The following is a 19,713-nucleotide window of genomic DNA, read 5'->3' as shown; positions in this document are numbered from 1 at the left end:
GCCAAGGAAACCCACAGGCAGCCGGCAGCAGTGAGTCCAGCCGGCCAAGGGCCTGTCCCAGGGCAGGGCTGTTAGCCACAGACCTGCACTTTCACCAAGACCAACCTCACGGTGTTTAAAAAGAAAAGGAAATGAATCAGGCTTCTGTTTGGGGAAAAAAGGGGTCACAGTGCTTACCTGTAGTGAACATTGATGTGTTGCCTGCCCAGTACCCAGTATCAGCCCCCTTCTTCCATGGACAGCTGTGGAGATCTACCCACCCACCCCTCCTCTCAGAGTGATTGCACCAGGGGCTTGGGGGACGGGCCTAGGCCACAGCACCAAGACTCTGCCCCACCCATCACAATCATTCATTCTAGAACCTCCCTTCTGCAGCTATGGAGATGGAAGCCTGGTGCTGCTGGGGCCCACAAAAAGGACGCACCCACCCAAGAGTGAAGCAAACGAGAACAAAGCAGAGCTAAAGGCTGTGAGAGAGCCGAGCTCCTAACTGCAGGTCTGAGTCCTTGGGAAGATCTACCACAGACTCCCAGTTCCATGAGCCAGTTAATTCCTCTTTTTACTCAAGCCACTTGGAATGGAGCTTGTATCACATGCAACCAAAAGAAACTCTGTACTACATCAAAGGGATGTCATGAAGATTAGACAGAATATACGTTAAGAAAGGTAAACTATAGTTAGTAAATGACAGCTACTTACCCTGTTAATTTGTGCTATGCCTTGGGTTGAAAAAGCAAATGCTTCAAAATATGCGGATGGAGCTGAAGACTTAGGATTACAACAAAAATAAAACATATTCTTAGATGGCACACAACCAATTTAGGTTAAAGAAAAGAAAAAATGTCAGGAAAGTACTGAGAAAGAGAGGAATTCAAACCATGTTTCCTAGAAGGTCTTAGAGTGATCTCAATGACAATCTGCTCAGGGTCACAGAAAATGTCATAATTTATAAGGGAGGGGGAAAAAGCTAAATCCATCATAAGCTTTCACCAAGTGGCACCAATTTTTAAAATTCTCTGTAAACCCTATATGGCCTCCCTGTGGCTCAGAAGTTCAAGTTCAGGGCACAGGCCCCTAGAGACAATCTGGTCTCAAGGCTATCCGCCCGCTACTTATGTAACAAAGCCGGACGACCATGAAGTATAAGGTCCCCAAGAAGCATGATGTGGACAACCTACTTTCACATGTTTAGAAAACAGATAACAGATGGACAGATGGATGAATGGATGGATGGATGGAATGATACAGCAACTGTGGCAAAAGGTTAAAATTGGTGGATCTGGGTATCTGGGTGGGTGGTATGTTGGAGTTCCCTGTCTGGGTTTTATAATATTTTTGCAACTGTACTCTAAGTTTGAAATTATTTCAAAATAAAGAGTTTAAGAAACAAAAACAAAAACTGGATGGACTCCCAGAAACACTGAACTTGAATTCCTATTACTATGAGGCCACAGGCAGAACACCTCCTCCTCCATCGCTTCGGCATTTGTTAATAAGCACGGCTGGGACCCAGGCACTCTGCTGGGAGCTGGGGTGCAGAAAGGAAGTCACAGGTCTCTGGAGTTCACACTCTAGCATGGAGAACAGACACGTACAACCAGCAGCAGTTATAATTCAGTGCAATATTTTGCTAAAGGTAAACCCAGAATATGTCTGATGAATACAGAACAGGGGTAAAAAGAGTAAGACCAAATAAACTTAGAATGGATCCACCACGCTCTCTTACCCACCCTCCAACGTGACTCACTAGATTTACCTGTGTCCAATACAAGGGAACTTAACTCTAAGTGGGAGTGTAACACACCAGTAACAGGTATGGGAGAAGAGTATCTCCCAATTAACCTCAAAAGACCATAGACTATGTTAAGCTGGTAACATAGTAATATATATTCGGCATACGGTTTGGGTCACAAACATACTCATAAAAATGTTTACGTGTGACAGCATCATAGTACATAAAACATTTCCTATGTATGTAAATTGTGTCTTCATACTAGTGGACAAACAAGTAGCAATTGATAATAAGTGCAATTTGTTTGGGGAAAAAAAAAAAAGCCAGACACTCACCCTGGTAACCAAGAGGCAAAGGAAGAGAACAGGAAAACTGCATGCAGTTCCTCTCTGGGCACTGCTGCCCCTTAACAAGCAGGCCACTGCCTTAATGGCCTGAGGCTCCAAGGGCCCCCTAAGGGTGAGCTAGGGAAGGTGGGAAGCAGCTGGCCTTCCCGCTGGCACAGCTAGTCCCCTGCCCCTGAGCTCCAGGAGGAACCGTGATGGCACCACATTACCATCTGAGCAGCCACAGAAGCTCCTAGCCAGGCTGAAAACCTGGCTTCACATATGTGAAGAACCTGTTCCCAGACATCTGTGAGTCAGTGCCTTAAACTCTGCCCTGGACCAGAACAGACCCAGGGGAGGAGAAAAGAAGAAAGAGCCCTCCCCAAGAGAGCCTCTCCTGCTTCCACTGCCTGCTAGGTTCCCAGAGCCGGGCACATCCTCTTCCCCCTCCGTTAGCCACTAACCCAGGGTTCCTTTGTCAGAGTAAGAGAAGGGGAGAGGAGGAGGCTTAAATAAGTGGTCATCTGTATGAGTCCTTCTCTTCTAGATGTCAAAGCTCCTCTGGGAGAGCAGACAGGCCTCACATCTTGGTATCCTGCTTTAGCCCCTGTGTCAGCGTAAATTAATTCACTATTCTCTCTTGCACTCTCTGGCCATGAACTTTCCGCTACATTCAAGCTTCTCTCCACTGAAACATGGTGATTAGCAACATCTGTACTGGAACCCAGGAAACACAAATCACTCAACTCAGGACAACTCAAAAAAAATTTAAGAAGGAAATAACCACTGCAGTGAAGAAAAAATCATGTTCTTGTTTTAAAGATCTGGAGGTTTTTCCTAGTAAATATCTGTGAGCAAATGTCAAGAGTTTGGGTTTTAGTGTATTCAATAAATAATGTGTCATTTCTTTAGGGCAATGTTCATTCAAATCTGGATAATTTCAGTCTTACAATCTGAAGAGTCAAAAGTCACATTACCCCAGAAGCAACAGCCTCTTCAAGAACATCAACCGCATGTTGCCCCCTTTTCCCATAAAGTTGACACCCCTTTTCAACATGAATAAGTTAGGGTGGTCACTGCCTAGACATCCCTGAAGTTTGGGAAAGTGATTAAACTAGAGGAAGAGGAAGCAAAAGACAAGGTGGAATTTAACAAAGGATTTTGAATACTGAATCCCTATATAATTTTCTTTTTCTTAGTTGCTACGGTTTTAGAAAAGCTAGAAGGAAAGAATTGAAATGGTGGAACTGTAACCCAAAACATCCTTTGAAATTTGTTCTCTGGCTACTTGTTAAATTGTAATTTGAAAACTATCATCTTTTTGTATATGTGTTATATTTCACAATACAGAAATAACTGAAACTATGCTATTGTAACTCATAACAACTTTGGAAAGTCCCTATATAACTACTTGTTAAATTATACTTTTAAAGATATTAGCTTTTTGTATATATGTCATATTTCACAATGGGGAAGTGACTGAAACTGTGGAACTATGAACTATGATACTCTTTGAAATTTGCTAACTACTTGTTAAATTGCACTCGGAAAATTATTATTTCTATGTACATGTTATATTCTATGATAAAAAATATGATTATTAAAAAAGTCACATTACAGTTGATGGCTTTCTATGGTTTTAATAAAACCTTTGGATAACTATAGCACATGTATGTCTAAAACAATTTATTGCTGCTTTAGTATCATTTATTGAGCCTACTTGAATAGCTACCTGAAGTTCACATTACTGTAATTATTTAATATAATTACAAAGCAAACTAACATAAAACAAGAATAACCTGTTTCAAAATTTCAAAGTAGTCAGCTTTTTACATTTTTAAAATTACATTTGTGTACCATTGTAAGCGTAAGTACAGCCGGCACTCAGGTTTGTTGCTGTCGTACTCTGTCTACAGAATTCTCTAGATCCAGTTCCTGCCTGCGAAGAGCCTCTAAGAGTGACACACTGATACAGATGTTTTGGATGTTCCTTTTTACTTCTTATTTTTATTTGGGGGAAATAATGAAAATGTTCAAAACTTGAATGCACAACTATATGATGATACCGTGAACCACTGACTGTACACTCTAGATGATTATCTGGTATGTCAATATATGGCAAAAAAATTGCATTAAACAACAATAACAAAAAAAACAGAACACAAGCACAGGAAAGCTTAGTGAGTTACCGACATTGTGGGAGAGTATGAGCAAGTGTGTTTTAGGGATGGAAAGTGCAGAGAAATACAGTTATACTACAGAGGGTACGCACTACCCTTAGATGTAATTATAGACATACTACTGGAATGACTTGTTTGGGAACTGTCCTTACACACTGATCAGGCTTCTTTTCTAGCTTAGAAAATGGTCTGTGTGAGTGTGCAACACACCACCTCTCCATCAACCCAGCCAACCCCCGACGCCTGCTCACCATCACCTGCCACTTCCATAGCTTCCCTGTCTCCCAGGCAGTTCCCCACAGAATAATCCCGTGGCCCAACTGATACCAAAAAAAAGCTAATATGTGAGAAACTTCACACCCAGTCTAAAAGCACAGGACGTCCCACGCTCCCCTCCATCCTGCCTGCCAAAGGACACCATGCAGGGCCCTTCTGAGGACAGTGAGATCGGGGCTAGGGGGCTCAGACCCCAGCACAGACCCTCAGTCCAGCCCCAAAATGTGCTGCGACCCTACAGGCTAGGATCTCCACCAGGAGGTCACAGGGACCTGGAAGACACTGAGAGGGAAAAGGGAAAGAGATGAGACAAAGAAGGGGGGAGGGGAGGAAAGGGATAAAAAGGGATGGCAAGACCAGAACAGACTCTTTCCGAAACTCTCAGTTCAGGGGCGAGGCAGTAATTTACTTGAAAACCGAAAGGCCGTGGCACTTTATGGGAGTTGCAGGCTAGTCGCCACCTGACCTGGATGATCATCGCTTTCCTTTGTCTATTCATTCCATGACTACCCTAGGAGCCACCACGTTTCAGGAACACTGCTAAGCCCTGGGAATGCTGCAATCTAACTGCCCACGGGGAACTTCCAGGACAGACTGACAATTGTGAACACCATACAAACTTGTGATAAGGGCGGGGAAGGAGAACAGTGCACTGCAGGGGAGTGGGGGAGCAGAGGGTGGGAAGGCAAATGCTGTGCGGCTCTCACCAAAGGCGCATGCGCAGCCCCAAGGGCGAGGGTGCCCGGGATCCAAGGGGTGGTGGAGGGGGGGAGGTGGGAGGAACGTTCCAACCTGCCATGAACAGTGAAGCTAAAGAATGCCCTTGACGAAGCAGCAGTAGGGCTCACTCTTCAGGCAGGAAAAAGGCGCACAGCGGCTGGTTGCTCTTCCCGCTGGAAAAAGCACCCACCCTCGCGCCCCTGCGGGTCCAGCCGGCCTCGATGCCACCAGCACCTGCAGGCATCGCAGACAGCTGTCACCTGACCCAGCAGCACGCAAATGAGGGCGAAGTCTCCAAAACGCATTTTAACATAGAAAACAGGGTCTTTCAAATGTGTTTTTTCTAATTTCATTTTTTTAACTGTGTGTCTGTGTGTGTGTATAAACAAATATATGTGAAACATATGTGCCTTTTCAGACATGAACCCAGCTGGAAGAAGAACCCATGAAAGCCACCCTAACTAGGTTATGAGAAGGGAAGTCGGGCTGTGGAGCTGGCTGAGCCTCCTGTCTCACAGCCTCACGTGAGTGCCCATCATGGGGACGGACAAGCAGGAGCCTCCAGACCTCAGAGCTTCACTCCTCCAGGCTGAATAAAGGTTCTGGCATTTCTAGCACATGGGACAAAAATCAGTGAGATAATGTGTGGTTTCACAGAGATTCACCAAAGAGAAAACCAAACAGTAACTGGAGTTCAGCCTTCTACATGTGACCCTAACCTCGGGAGGCAGCAAGTAGTGGTGCAAAGAGCAGAGATTTCAAAACACTCTCCAGCCTTCAAGAATCCTGGCACTACTCCTCGTTCAGACATGTTATTGGACTTCTCTGAGTCTGTTTTCTCATCCTAGAATGAGGATCCTTTCATATACCTTTCATTCATGGATAAGGAAGATGTTTTTTAGATGCCACCCTGTGCCAGGCACGGGGCTGGCTGCTGCAGTTCAGAAGTGAACAAAGCAGCCCAGTCCAGTTCTCACAGAGCTGACCACCTGGTTTTCGGGATGAGCCTGCAGAAAGTAAATCCCAGAGGCCACAGAAGTCCATGGGAAGGGATCCCTGGAGAAGTCTTTACACCAAGACGTGAAAAATGAGCAGCAGGTGTTCAGCAGGTAAAGCGTTAAGAGTGAACTGTTCTCCAATATGTGTGAGGCCCCTCAGGCAAGAAACCACAAGGCACCTGTAAGGACGGATGCTAGAACAGCAGAGGTACACAGCAAGTGCTTAATGAGAGACGAACAATTAGCAACAGTGGTGATAATAATAAGAACCCCAAACTTCTTCATGGTAACAAGTTAGAGAACAGTTGGGCATTTAAATTGTTACTGGCCGTCACCTCACAAAAGCATTAAAAAGGTCAAGTGCAGACTAATTTTAATTTAGCACATTCTGACTTACATTTTTACTATTTCCTTGCGGAGGGAAAAGTTGTAAGGAACTTTAAGGGAGGTGAACAAAGTTTGTATACTGATTAATGAAAACTAAAAGTGAATTTCTAGGAGTCAACACCTAGTATCTCAAAACCTTAGATAAGTACTGAATGTCATATGAATAACAATCACCGAGTAGCCTTTCACTGATTAAAATACTCATTTTTCCTTTTAACCAAAATACTTATTTCATTCTCAAACTTGTTCTTAAAGGGCATTATACTTAATAAATGCCAGAACCCAAATCCCTCAGATATCAGGTCTGACATTCTCTTGGAAATGTCATTTTGATTATCACTGTCACAATCCTGACCCAATTTTTCTTGACAATGACTACGCAGGCACAAAAGCAAGTCAAATGGAAAACCCACAGCAAAATTTGGAAAATGTTTCCTACCAGAACGTTCTCTCCATACTTAAAGTGACTGCACCAGAGCTATTTGCCCGTTGTGCAAATAATCCTGCAAATAACCCATCCTTGCTTTCATGAGTTCATTCATAAGAACCCTTTGAACCTGAGAGGCCCATAACAAAACTTCTGCATGAGGCAAAGAGAACCAGGATGACTATTTAAAATAAACACCTATTTTCTAATAAATTTCAATCTCTAACACCACCCTAGATCTCTACTCCAAGGTACAATCCAATTGAATCAAACCCACGTAACATCATAACTCAATGTCCAAGTGTCCCAAATTAAAACCAACTCCCACCCTACCCAAGACCTACTCACTCCCACAATTAAGTAGGTCCTGCCACAGCCCCCATGGCCAGTGCTGCTTCCAACCACCTCTCTCTTCACCAGCCCCCCACCCACCAACTGGGGCTGCCTTCACTAGGGGCTTTGTCAACTTTTAGGGGATTTCTATTACTGAAGTAACTCTAACTGGTTTCCTTGTCTCCAATCTTTTTTTTTTTTTTTTAAATAAATGACATTAGATGTTTTACATACGGCTCAATAAAAAAGATAAAAGCACATAATCCCACCACCCAGATACACTTGACTGCCTTTTTCAGAATAGAAAACTAATTGCATGTATACACATGGTTTAATAATTCAAATATTACCAAAAGAAACAAAATGAGAATGAAAAGCTTCTCGCCCAAACTGTATGCTCTTAAAATTTTACTTCAGAAGTTTTAAAGTTGCAAAGATAGTGAAGTTTCCATATACCCTGTGCCCAATTTCCCTATTACTAACATCCAGCATTAGGGTGGTACATTTGATACAATTCATGAACTGATAATGATATACAGTTACCAAAAAAAGTCCATTTATTTATCAGATTTCCTTAGTTTGTGCCTTTTCCTGTTCCAGCATCCCACCCAGGGCACTACATTTACACTTAGTCCTCACGTCACCGTAGGTGCCTCCTGGTTGTGGCAGTTTCTGACTTCCTTTTTGGTGATCTGGACAGCGTTGAGGAGGGCTGGCCAGGCATTTGGTGAAGTGACCCTCAATGGAGATCTGTATACTGATATTCTCTTATGGTGACACTGGGGCTTTTAGAGGTGAGCCGCCACCCTCATCTCCTCATCTCAAGGGCACACACGGTCACCGGCACGGGTGGTGGTGGCCTGAATTGCCAGGCTGAGGTCAAGTTACTGTTTTCCCCCTTTCTGTCCTGTACACTGGAGGGAGGCTTCTATGCCACCGCACTTAAGGAGTGGGGAGTTATGAACCACCTCCTTGAGGGTGGAGCATCTGCAGAAACTATCTGGAATTCTGCACAGGAGATCATCTGTCCTCCGTTTGTATCTTTGTGCAATTGTTCCTATCGGCATGAAGTTGTGGATATTTGTTTTTTATTTTGGGTGATACTCCACTACTACTTTATTGTGTTGCTCAAAGTGCTCCAGCACAGGCCACAGAGAGCTTTTTCTGTGACCGCTGAGTCCCTCTGACATGTCCCTATCATCATTTGTTTTGTTTTTTGAGCACCTTCTTACTTTCTGGCACCTTATAAATTCCCTGTCTTGGCCCTAGAACATTCCATTTCTCCAAGAAGCCCTGGTTCTTTCTATTGGAAAACAATATCAGAAACCAAGATCCGGGTGTTGGGTGGCTGTTTCTTTCACAGAGCTCTTACACATCTGACGTGCACCTTGTTTTTCTTAGAGGGTTTCCCATATCTACACACAGAGAGCTACCTATTTTAACCCTAATTCCAACTTTCACATCCCATTAGGAGATGCATGATTGCAGCCAGAGTGAGATGGTTCCTATGTGCCAGACTCTATGTCACGCTGTCTACACATGCCACCTCTTCACTAGGATTAATATCCCCCAATTGGCATGTGAGGACATCGAGGCTGAGAGTCGCAGGAGGCCTCAGGCCACACACCGCTGGGTGCAGAGAGCACCCTCACACTCGGGCTGAGGAACCCCAATGTCCACAATTTACTCATTCCAGCCCTGACGTCACACGTCCACTTACAATCCAGTCACCTACAACAACAGTTCCAAAAGCCAATATGATGATATTTTTTGGATCACTTTCACCAGTCTCCATCAAACTGAGAAAAGTAAGCGGGAAAATGGTAAATTTCTGGAGGTGGGGCAAGACGGCGGACTGGTGAGCTGTATGTTTTAGGTACTCCTCCAGGAAAGTAGGAAGAAAGCCAGGAACTGCATGGACTGGACACCACAGAGCAATCTGACTTTGGGCATACTTCATATAACACTCATGAAAACGTGGAACTGCTGAGATCAGCGAAATCTGTAAGTTTTTGCGGCCAGGGGACCCGTGCCCCTCCCTGCCAGGCTCAGTCCTGTGGGAGGAGGGGCTGTCAGCTCCGGGAAGGAGAAGGGAGAACTGCAGTGGCAGCCCTTATCGGAAACTCATTCTACTGATCCAAACTCCAACCATAGATAGACTGAGACCAGACACCAGAGAATCTGAGAGCAGCCAGCCCAGCAGAGAGGAGACAGGCATAGCAAAAAACAGCACGAAAAACTCCAAAATAAAAGCGGAGGATTTTTGGAGTTCTGGTGAACATAGAAAGGGGAAGGGCAGAGCTCAGGCCCTGAGGTTCATATGCAAATCCCGAAGAAAAGCTGATCTCTCTGCCCTGTGGACCTTTCCTTAATGGCCCTAATTGCTTTGTCTCTTAGCATTTCAATAGCCCATTAGATCTCTGAGGAGGGCCCTTTTTTTTTAATCCGTTTTTCTTTTTCTAAAACAATTACTCTAAGAAGCCCAATACAGAAAGCTTCAAAGACTTGCAATTTGGGCAGGCCAAGACAAGAGCAGAGCTAATAGAGCTCTGAGACAAAAAGCAATAATCCACTGGCTGAGAAAATTCACTAAACACCACAACTTCCCAAGAAAAGGGGGGTGTCCGCTCACAACCATCATCCTGGTGGACAGGAAACACTCCTGCCCATCGCCAGCCCCATAGCCCAGAGCTGCCCCAGACAACCCAGTGCTTCAAATAACAGGCACACACCACAAAACTAGGCGTGGACATCAGCCTTCCCTGCAACCTCAGCTGATTGTCCTAGAGTTGGGAAGGTGGAGCAGTGTGAATTAACAAAGCCCCATTCAGCCATCAGTTCAGCAGACTGGGAGCCTCCCTACACAGCCCAGAAGCCCAGAACTGCCCTGGGGGGACGGCACTCACCTGTGACATAGCACAGTCATCCCTCAACAGAGGACCCGGGGTGCACGGCCTGGAAGAGGGGCCCACTTGCAAGTCTCAGGAGCCATACGCCAATACCAAGGACTTGCGGGTCAGTGGCAGAGACAAACTGTGGCAGGACTGAACTGAAGGATTAGACTATTGCACCAGCTATAAAACTCTAGGATCACCAGGGAGATTTGATTGTTAGAGCCACCGCCCCCTCCCTGACTGCCCAGAAACACGCCCCATATACAGGACAGGCAACACCAACTACACACGCAAGCTTGGTACACCAATTGGGCCCCACAAGACTCACTCCCCCACTCACCAGAAAGGCTAAGCAGGGGAGAACTGGCTTGTGGAGAACAGGTGGCTCGTGGACGCCACCTGCTGGTTAGTTAGAGAAAGTGTACTCCACGAAGCTGTAGATCTGATAAATTAGAGATAAGGACTGCAATTGGTCTACGAATCCTAAAAGAACCCTATCAAGTTCAGCAAATGCCACGAGGCCAAAAACAACAGAAAATTATAAAGCATATGAAAAAACCAGACGATATGGATAACCCAAGCCCAAGCACCCAAATCAAAAGATCAGAAGAGACACAGCACCTAGAGCAGCTACTCAAAGAACTAAAGATGAACACTGAGACCATAGTACGGGATATAAAGGATATCAAGAAGACCCTAGAAGAGCATAAAGAAGACACTGCAAGACTAAATAAAAAAATGGATGATCTTATGGAAATTAAAGAAACTGTTGACCAAATTAAACAGATTCTGGACACTCATAGTACAAGACTAGAGGAAGTTGAACAACGAATCAGTGACCTGGAAGATGACAGAATGGAAAATGAAAGCATAAAAGAAAGAATGGGGAAAAAAAATTGAAAAAATCAAAATGGACCTCAGGGATATGATAGATAATATGAAACGTCCGAATATAAGACTCATTGGTGTTCCAGAAGGGGAAGAAAAGGGTAAAGGTCTAGGAAGAGTATTCAAAGAAATTGTTGGGGAAAACTTCCCAAATCTTCTAAACAACATAAATACACAAATCATAAATGCTCAGCGAACTCCAAATAGAATAAATCCAAATAAACCCACTCCGAGACATATTCTGATCACACTGTCAAACACAGAAGAGAAGGAGCAAGTTCTGAAAGCAGCAAGAGAAAAGCAATTCACCACATACAAAGGAAACAGCATAAGACTAAGTAGTGACTACTCAGCAGCCACCATGGAGGCAAGAAGGCAGTGGCACGATATCTTCAAAATTCTGAGTGAGAAAAATTTCCAGCCAAGAATACTTTATCCAGCAAAGCTCTCCTTCAAATTTGAGGGAGAGCTTAAATTTTTCACAGACAAACAAATGCTGAGAGAATTTGGTAACAAGAGACCTGCCCTACTGGAGATACTAAAGGGAGCCCTACAGACAGAGAAACAAAGACAGGACAGAGAGACTTGGAGAAAGGTTCAGTACTAAAGACATTCGGTATGGGTACAATAAAGAATATTAATAGAGAGAGGGGAAAAATATGACAAACATAAACCAAAGGATAAGATGGCTGATTCAAGAAATGCCTTCACGGTTATAACGTTGAATGTAAATGGATTAAACTCCCCAATTAAAAGATACAGATTCGCAGAATGGATCAAAAAAAATGAACCATCAATATGTTGCATACAAGAGACTCAGACACAGGGACACAAAGAAACTGAAAGTGAAAGGATGGAAAAAAAATATTTCATGCAAGCTACAGCCAAAAGAAAGCAGGTGTAGCAATATTAATCTCAGATAAAATAGACTTTAAATGCAGGGATGTTTTGAGAGACAAAGAAGGCCACTACATACTAATAAAAGGGGCAATTCAACAAGAAAAAATAACAATCGTAAATGTCTATGCACCCAATCAAGGTGCCACAAAATACATGAGAGAAACACTGGCAAAACTAAAGGAAGCAATTGATGTTTCCACAATAATTGTGGGAAACTTCAGCACATCACTCTCTCCTATAGATAGATCAACCAGACAGAAGACCAATAAGGAAACGGAAAACCTAAACAATCTGATAAATGAATTAGATTTAACAGACATATACAGGACATTACATCCCAAATCACCAGGATACACATACTTTTCTAGTGCTCATGGAACTTTCACCAGAATAGATCATATGCTGGGACATAAAACAAACCTCAATAAATTTAAAAAGATTGAAATTATTCAAAGCACATTCTCTGACCACAATGGAATACACTTAGAAGTCAATAACCGTCAGAGACTTAGAAAATTCACAAATACCTGGAGGTTAAACAACACACTCCTAAACAATCAGTGGGTTAAAGAAGAAATAGCAAGAGAAATTGCTAAATATATAGAGACGAATGAAAATGAGAACACAACATACAAAAACCTATGGGATGCAGCAAAAGCAGTGCTAAGGGGGAAATTTATAGCACTAAACGCATATATTAAAAAGGAAGAAAGAGCCAAAATCAAAGAACTAATGGATCAACTGAAGAAGCTAGAAAATGAACAGCAAACCAATCCTAAACCAAGTACAAGAAAAGAAATAACAAGGATTAAAGCAGAAATAAATGACATAGAGAACAAAAAAACAATAGAGAGGATAAATATCACCAAAAGTTGGTTCTTTGAGAAGATCAACAAGATTGACAAGCCCCTAGCTACACTGACAAAATCAAAAAGAGAGAAGACCCATAGAAACAAAATAATGAATGAAAAAGGTGACATAACTGCAGATCCTGAAAAAATTAAAAAAATTACAAGAGGATATTATGAACAACTGTATGGCAACAAACTGGATAATGTAGAAGAAATAGACAATTTCCTGGAAACATACGAACAACCTAGACTGACCAGAGAAGAAATAGAAGACCTCAACCAACCCATCACAAGCAAAGAGATCCAATCAGTCATCAAAAATCTTCCCACAAATAAATGCCCAGGGCCAGATGGCTTCACAGGGGAATTCTACCAAACTTTCCAGAAAGAACTGACACCAATCTTACTCAAACTCTTTCAAAACATTGAAGAAAATGGAACACTACCTAACTCATTTTATGAAGCTAACATCAATCTAATACCAAAACCAGGCAAAGATGCTACAAAAAAGGAAAACTACCGGCCAATCTCCCTAATGAATATAGATGCAAAAATCCTCAACAAAATACTTGCAAATCGAATCCAAAGACACATTAAAAAAATCATACACCATGACCAAGTAGGGTTCATTCCAGGCATGCAAGGATGGTTCAACATAAGAAAATCAATCAATGTATTACAACACATTAACAAGTCAAAAGGGAAAAATCAATTGATCATCTCAATAGATGCTGAAAAAGCATTTGACAAAATCCAACACCCCTTTTTGATAAAAACACTTCAAAAGGTAGGAATTGAAGGAAACTTCCTCAACATGATAAAGAGCATATATGAAAAACCCACAGCCAGCATAGTACTCAATGGTGAGAGACTGAAAGCCTTCCCTTTGAGATCAGGAACAAGCCAAGGATGCCCGCTGTCACCACTGTTATTCAACATTGTGCTGGAAGTGCTAGCCAGGGCAATCCGGCAAGACAAAGAAATAAAAGGCATCCAAATTGGAAAAGAAGAAGTAAAACTGTCATTGTTTGCAGATGATATGATCTTATATCTAGAAAACCCTGAGAAATCGACGATACACCTACTAGAGCTAATAAACAAATTTAGCAAAGTAGCGGGATACAAGATTAATGCACATAAGTCAGTAATGTTTCTATATGCTAGAAATGAACAAACTGAAGAGACACTCAAGAAAAAGATACCATTCTCAATAGCAACTAAAAAAATCAAGCACCTAGGAATAAACTTAACCAAAGATGTAAAAGACCTATACAAAGAAAACTACATAACTCTACTAAAAGAAATAGAAGGGGACCTTAAAAGATGGAAAAATATTCCATGTTCATGGATAGGAAGGCTAAATGTCATTAAGATGTCAATTCTACCAAAACTCATCCACAGATTCAATGCAATCCCAATCAAAATTCCAACAACCTACTTTGCAGACTTGGAAAAGCTAGTTATCAAATTTATTTGGAAAGGGAAGATGCCTCGAATTGCTAAAGACACTCTAAAAAAGAAAAACGAAGTGGGAGGACTTACACTCCCTGACTTTGAAGCTTATTATAAAGCCACAGCTGCCAAAACAGCATGGTACTGGCACAAAGATAGACATATAGATCAATGGAATCGAATTGAGAATTCAGAGATAGACCCTCAGATCTATGGCCGACTGATCTTTGATAAGGCCCCCAAAGTCACTGAACTGAGTCATAAGGGTCTTTTCAACAAATGGGGTTGGGAGAGTTGGATATCCATACCCAAAAGAATGAAAGAGGACCCCTACCTCACCCCCTACACAAAAATTAACTCAAAATGGACCAAAGATCTCAATATAAAAGAAAGTACCATAAAACTCCTAGAAGATAATGTAGGAAAACATCTTCAAGACCTTGTATTAGGCGGCCACTTCCTAGACTTTACACCCAAAGCACAAGCAACAAAAGAGAAAATAGATAAATGGGAACTCCTCAAGCTTAGAAGTTTCTGCACCTCAAAGGAATTTCTCAAAAAGGTAAAGAGGCAGCCAACTCAATGGGAAAAAAATTTTGGAAACCATGTATCTGACAAAAGACTGATATCTTGCATATATAAAGAAATCCTACAACTCAATGACAATAGTACAGACAGCCCAATTATAAAATGGGCAAAAGATATGAAAAGACAGTTCTCTGAAGAGGAAATACAAATGGCCAAGAAACACATGAAAAAATGTTCAGCTTTCACTAGCTATTAGAGAGATGCAAATTAAAACCACAATGAGATACCATCTAACACCGGTTAGAATGGCTGCCATTAAACAAACAGGAAACTACAAATGCTGGAGGGGATGTGGAGAAATTGGAACTCTTATTCACTGTTGGTGGGACTGTATAATGGTTCAGCCACTCTGGAAGTCAGTCTGGCAGTTCCTTAGAAAACTAGATACAGGGTTACCATTCGATCCAGCGATTGCACTTCTCGGTATATACCCGGAAGGTCGGAAAGCAGTGACACGAACAGATATCTGCACGCCAATGTTCATAGCAGCATTATTCACAATTGCCAAGAGATGGAAACAACCCAAATGTCCTTCAACAGATGAGTGGATAAATAAAATGTGGTATATACACACGATGGAATACTACGCGGCAGTAAGAAGGAACGATCTCGTGAAACATATGACAATATGGATGAACCTTGAAGACATAATGCTGAGCGAAATAAGCCAGGCACAGAAAGAGAAATATTATATGCTACCACTAATGTGATCTTTGAAAAATGTAAAACAAATGGTTTATAATGTAGAATGTAGGGGAACTAGCAATAGAGAGCAATTAAGGAAGGGGGAACAATAATCCAAGAAGAACAGATAAGGTATTTAACATTCTGGGGATGCCCAGGAATGACTATGGTCTGTTAATTTCTGATGGATGTAGTAGGAACAAGTTCACAGAAATGTTGCTATATTATGTAACTTTCTTGGGGTAAAGTAGGAACATGTTGGAAGTTAAGCAGTTATCTTAGGTTAGTTGTCTTTTTCTTACTCCCTTGTTATGGTCTCTTTGAAATGTTCTTTTATTGTATGTTTTCTTTTTAACTTTTTTTCATACAGTTGATTTAAAAAAGAAGGGAAAGTTAAAAAAAAAAAAGAAAGAAAGAAAAACAAGGGAAAAAAAAAAAAGATGCAGTGCCCCCTTGAGGAGCCTGTGGAGAATGCAGGGGTATTCGCCTACCCCACCTTCATGGTTGCTAACATGACCACAGACATAGGGGACTGGTGGTTTGATGGGTTGAGCCCTCTACCACAGGTTTTACCCTTGGGAAGACGGTTGCTGCAAAGGAGAGGCTAGGCCTCCCTATGGTTGTGCCTAAGAGCCTCCTCCCGAATGCCTCTTTGTTGCTCAGATGTGGCCCTGTCTCTCTAGCTAAGCCAACTTGAAAGGTGAAATCACTGCCCTCCCCCCTACGTGGGATCAGACACCCAGGGGAGTGAATCTCCCTGGCAACGTGGAATACGACTCCCGGGGAGGAATGTAGACCTGGAATCGTGGGACGGAGAACATCTTCTTGACCAAAAGGGGGATGTGAAAGGAAATGAAATAAGCTTCAGTGGCAGAGAGATTCCAAAAGGAGCCGAGAGGTCACTCTGGTGGGCACTCTTATGCACACTTTAGACAACCCTTTTTAGGTTCTAAAGAATTGGGGTAGCTGGTGGTGGATACCTGAAACTATCAAACTACAACCCAGAACCCATGAATCTCGAAGACAGTTGTATAAAAATGTAGCTTATGAGGGGTGACAATGGGATTGGGAAAGCCATAAGGACCACACTCCACTTTGTCTAGTTTATGGATGGATGAGTAGAAAAATAGGGGAAGGAAACAAACAGACAAAGGTACCCAGTATTCTTTTTTACTCCAATTGCTCTTTTTCACTCTAATTATTATTCTTGTTATTTTTGTGTGTGTGCTAATGAAGGTGCCAGGGATTGATTTGGGTGATGAATGTACCACTATGTAATGGTACTGTAAACAATCGAAAGTACGATTTGTTTTGTATGACTGCGTGGTATGTGAATATATCTCAATAAAATGAAGATTAAAAAAAAAAAAAAAAAAAAAACTCACCACCTTTGTGCGATCATTTACTCTCCCCAAATTGTCCTCTCACCACCCCAACCACCTGGCAGATCTGAATAAGGAACAGCACACATTCAAAAGCGCTGAAACATGGTTCTGGAGTGCCCGTGCCTGTCTGAATAATCTCTCTCTGGAGTGCCCGTGCCTGTCTGAATAATCTCTCTCTGAATGCTTTCATTTTTAAAATGATTTCCTAAGGCAACTTTTGAAAAATGGCACAATTTCAGAATCAAAGAAGTGAACAGTAAACTTGAGGTCTTCTCCCAGCAGAAGGAAGGCAGCCTTAGCCTGGCACGATGCTGGCTGGGAGGAGGTCTAGCCTAACAGGACCAAGTCTGGGCTCTGCTCTCTGACCTGCCACTGACCCAATTACAGAAAACCTGAAATCCTGCGCGTCCCAGTCCTGCTGAAGGCTGCTCTGCCCAGGCCTCACAGGGCTGCTCGTGGGGACTATACAACCAGAAGAAACAAGAAACATGGGGGATAGGTGCTTGCAAAATACTAAATACTCTACATAGACCTAATGTAGAATAGCTGGTATTAATTTGCAAATTATTTATAGTTCCTTTATTAGTTATGGGTTAACAGATTCAAATATGCCACTGCCACAAGAAGCAGCTTTTCATCCTTTTTTCCTACCACATTTGCAGTTAGCGTGAAAGTTACCAACACTTCTAAGCATGCATATTTTAGGTGGCAGTGACAAAGGAGGAAGGAGGTTGAAAGGAACTACTAGGTGAAAGAAGAGTCTTTATTTTAAACTCAGATCCACAGTGGCTTTCATTGCGGCCTTTAATATAAAACAGTCGACACTCCCATCATTATTTTGCCCCACTGTTTAACATACAAACAAACAAAAGCCCAACAACTTAATATAAATGCTGCTTATAAGTAACATTCAAACCCTCAAATGAAAGGCAATGAGAGGGGTCACTTCAGACCATGAATTATTTAACGCTGCTGCCCAGGTATTGATTTCCTCCAGCACCCTCACCTGGAAACAGAGTACTGTAACGAGGGACGAAAAAAAAAGAAATATATCACTGTATACTTGAAATTCTGGATTGAAAAACAAGCAAGCAGAAATTTAGCATCTTCCAACATAACCATTTTCAGCCAAACTAAACCAAATGTGGGTTAAGAAGAGGGAATAAACACCTTAACAATCCGCTTCCAAATAAACAGAGAATAAACATGCTGAATGTGTGCCAATTTCCCCCAGTAGGAGACAAATGAACACTTGTTATTGTGCAAAGTCATACTCTGTGTAATACCTGTTTCAGTTGAAGGGTTTGGAAATATCCCTCAGAGACAACAAATTAAAAGCCTGCCAGGAAAACATGCCACATGAAAGCAAGACAGTGTTACAAACTGTACACTTCACATGCACTGCCCCTTTCCTTCAAATCCTCAAACCTTGTTCATATAGAGTTCCTACAAAATCACTTCAATGTTGTTAAAAGCCAGGCAAAGCTCTGGTGGAAAGAGTAAGCCATCTCTGGAGGCTAATCAATAAGGCTTTTTTGCAAACAGCACTTCTTTTGTAGAATTTTCCTTCCATCTTTTTGCCTTTAAAAATGGCTTTAATAGGGAAGAATACATTTTAAACAGTGATTCTCAAGACCGCATCAGTATCCCTATTCGTATGTGCTTTTCTTCTCAACACTGTGGGAAACAACTCAGACCTTTCTAGCCAGTAGATTCCTAACAAGACATCTTACACTTATCCACAGAAATGCCCTGCAATTGCAAAATAGATTAATTTTCATAACCAATATGTTATGAGCACAAGAGAGCAGGAAAAAAAATTAAAAGCATATGAAATAAAGGGGCTGATGAAACACTGCTAACCTCAGCTCACTCTGTCCACTTCCTCTCTCCTGGACCTCAATGGCTGTTAACATCAAGCTATCTGTAGAGTTCACAACGTTTCCCCTGCCAAAATGCAAGTATTATTCACAGCAATTATTCTTCTAGGTTTCATCCACACTTTTCAGTTAACAAAGCAATTAAAAAATGCTTTCAATGTTTCCCTGCTCAAGTGACAGTCACTCCGAGCACTTTCCATAAGGTAAGAGAAGAGCCTACCTTTCCCAGTGGTCATGATCAGCGGTAATCCTGGTACCAAATGCAAACCCTGCTCTGTAAGCTGTACCCACTCACAGCAGCTTAGGCATTATGGCACACTCTCCACCCACACGCCTTCTTCTGAGATCCAGCCCCAGTGACAACTGCCGCCCTCCTCCAAAATAAAAGCCCAGACTATATATAACCATGATCTTTAAACAAGGAGGCAGTGGCCCTTCTCCAGCACACCTTCGTAAGAGCGGCTTCTTTAAAATTAGAATTAAAAAAAAATTTTGACCAATTATATGATTTATCTTCCTCAAGAAACAAAAGAGGATTATTCTCATCATAAATCTTAAATGAAAATACTATCAAAAAGCAATCTTGTTTGCACATAGCTTAGGCTCCTGAGGCTGGCCTCAGAACAGTTTCCTCCAGGATATTTTAGGTGGTCCGCTCCTGGGCACCGCACAGGCACCAGCCTTGCAGCACATTATCTGTGGCTATGGAAACACCTTCCTCGATACTGAACCAGAATCCCCAACCTTGTAACAAGCAGAGCCTAATAAATAAGCACAGGGTGGGGTGGGGGAGCCCATTAGCTGGAGCACCT

The 19,713-nt window shown here is 42.2% G+C and overlaps 1 protein-coding gene across 29 annotated transcripts in view; it reads right to left on the bottom strand.

The window, feature by feature from the left end:
* Nucleotides 1–19,713, bottom strand: part of CLASP1 (cytoplasmic linker associated protein 1) — a 294,473-nt gene that overhangs the window by 143,001 nt on the left and 131,759 nt on the right. Inside the window, exon 1 of one of the 29 annotated variants that reach the window (XM_037849494.1) lies at nt 19,122–19,314. The exons of the other annotated variants lie outside the window; for them this stretch is intronic. Within the exon in view, the coding sequence (XP_037705422.1) occupies nt 19,122–19,137 (16 nt within the window). The 5' untranslated portion in view covers nt 19,138–19,314. Of the gene's footprint in view, nt 1–19,121; nt 19,315–19,713 lie in introns of those variants that run through there. 29 annotated transcript variants of the gene reach the window in all.

The sequence above is a fragment of the Choloepus didactylus genome, chromosome 9, assembly GCF_015220235.1.
Source record: "Choloepus didactylus isolate mChoDid1 chromosome 9, mChoDid1.pri, whole genome shotgun sequence".
NCBI classification, from domain to species: domain Eukaryota; kingdom Metazoa; phylum Chordata; class Mammalia; order Pilosa; family Megalonychidae; genus Choloepus; species Choloepus didactylus.
This window is presented reverse-complemented; position numbering and strand designations above follow the sequence as displayed.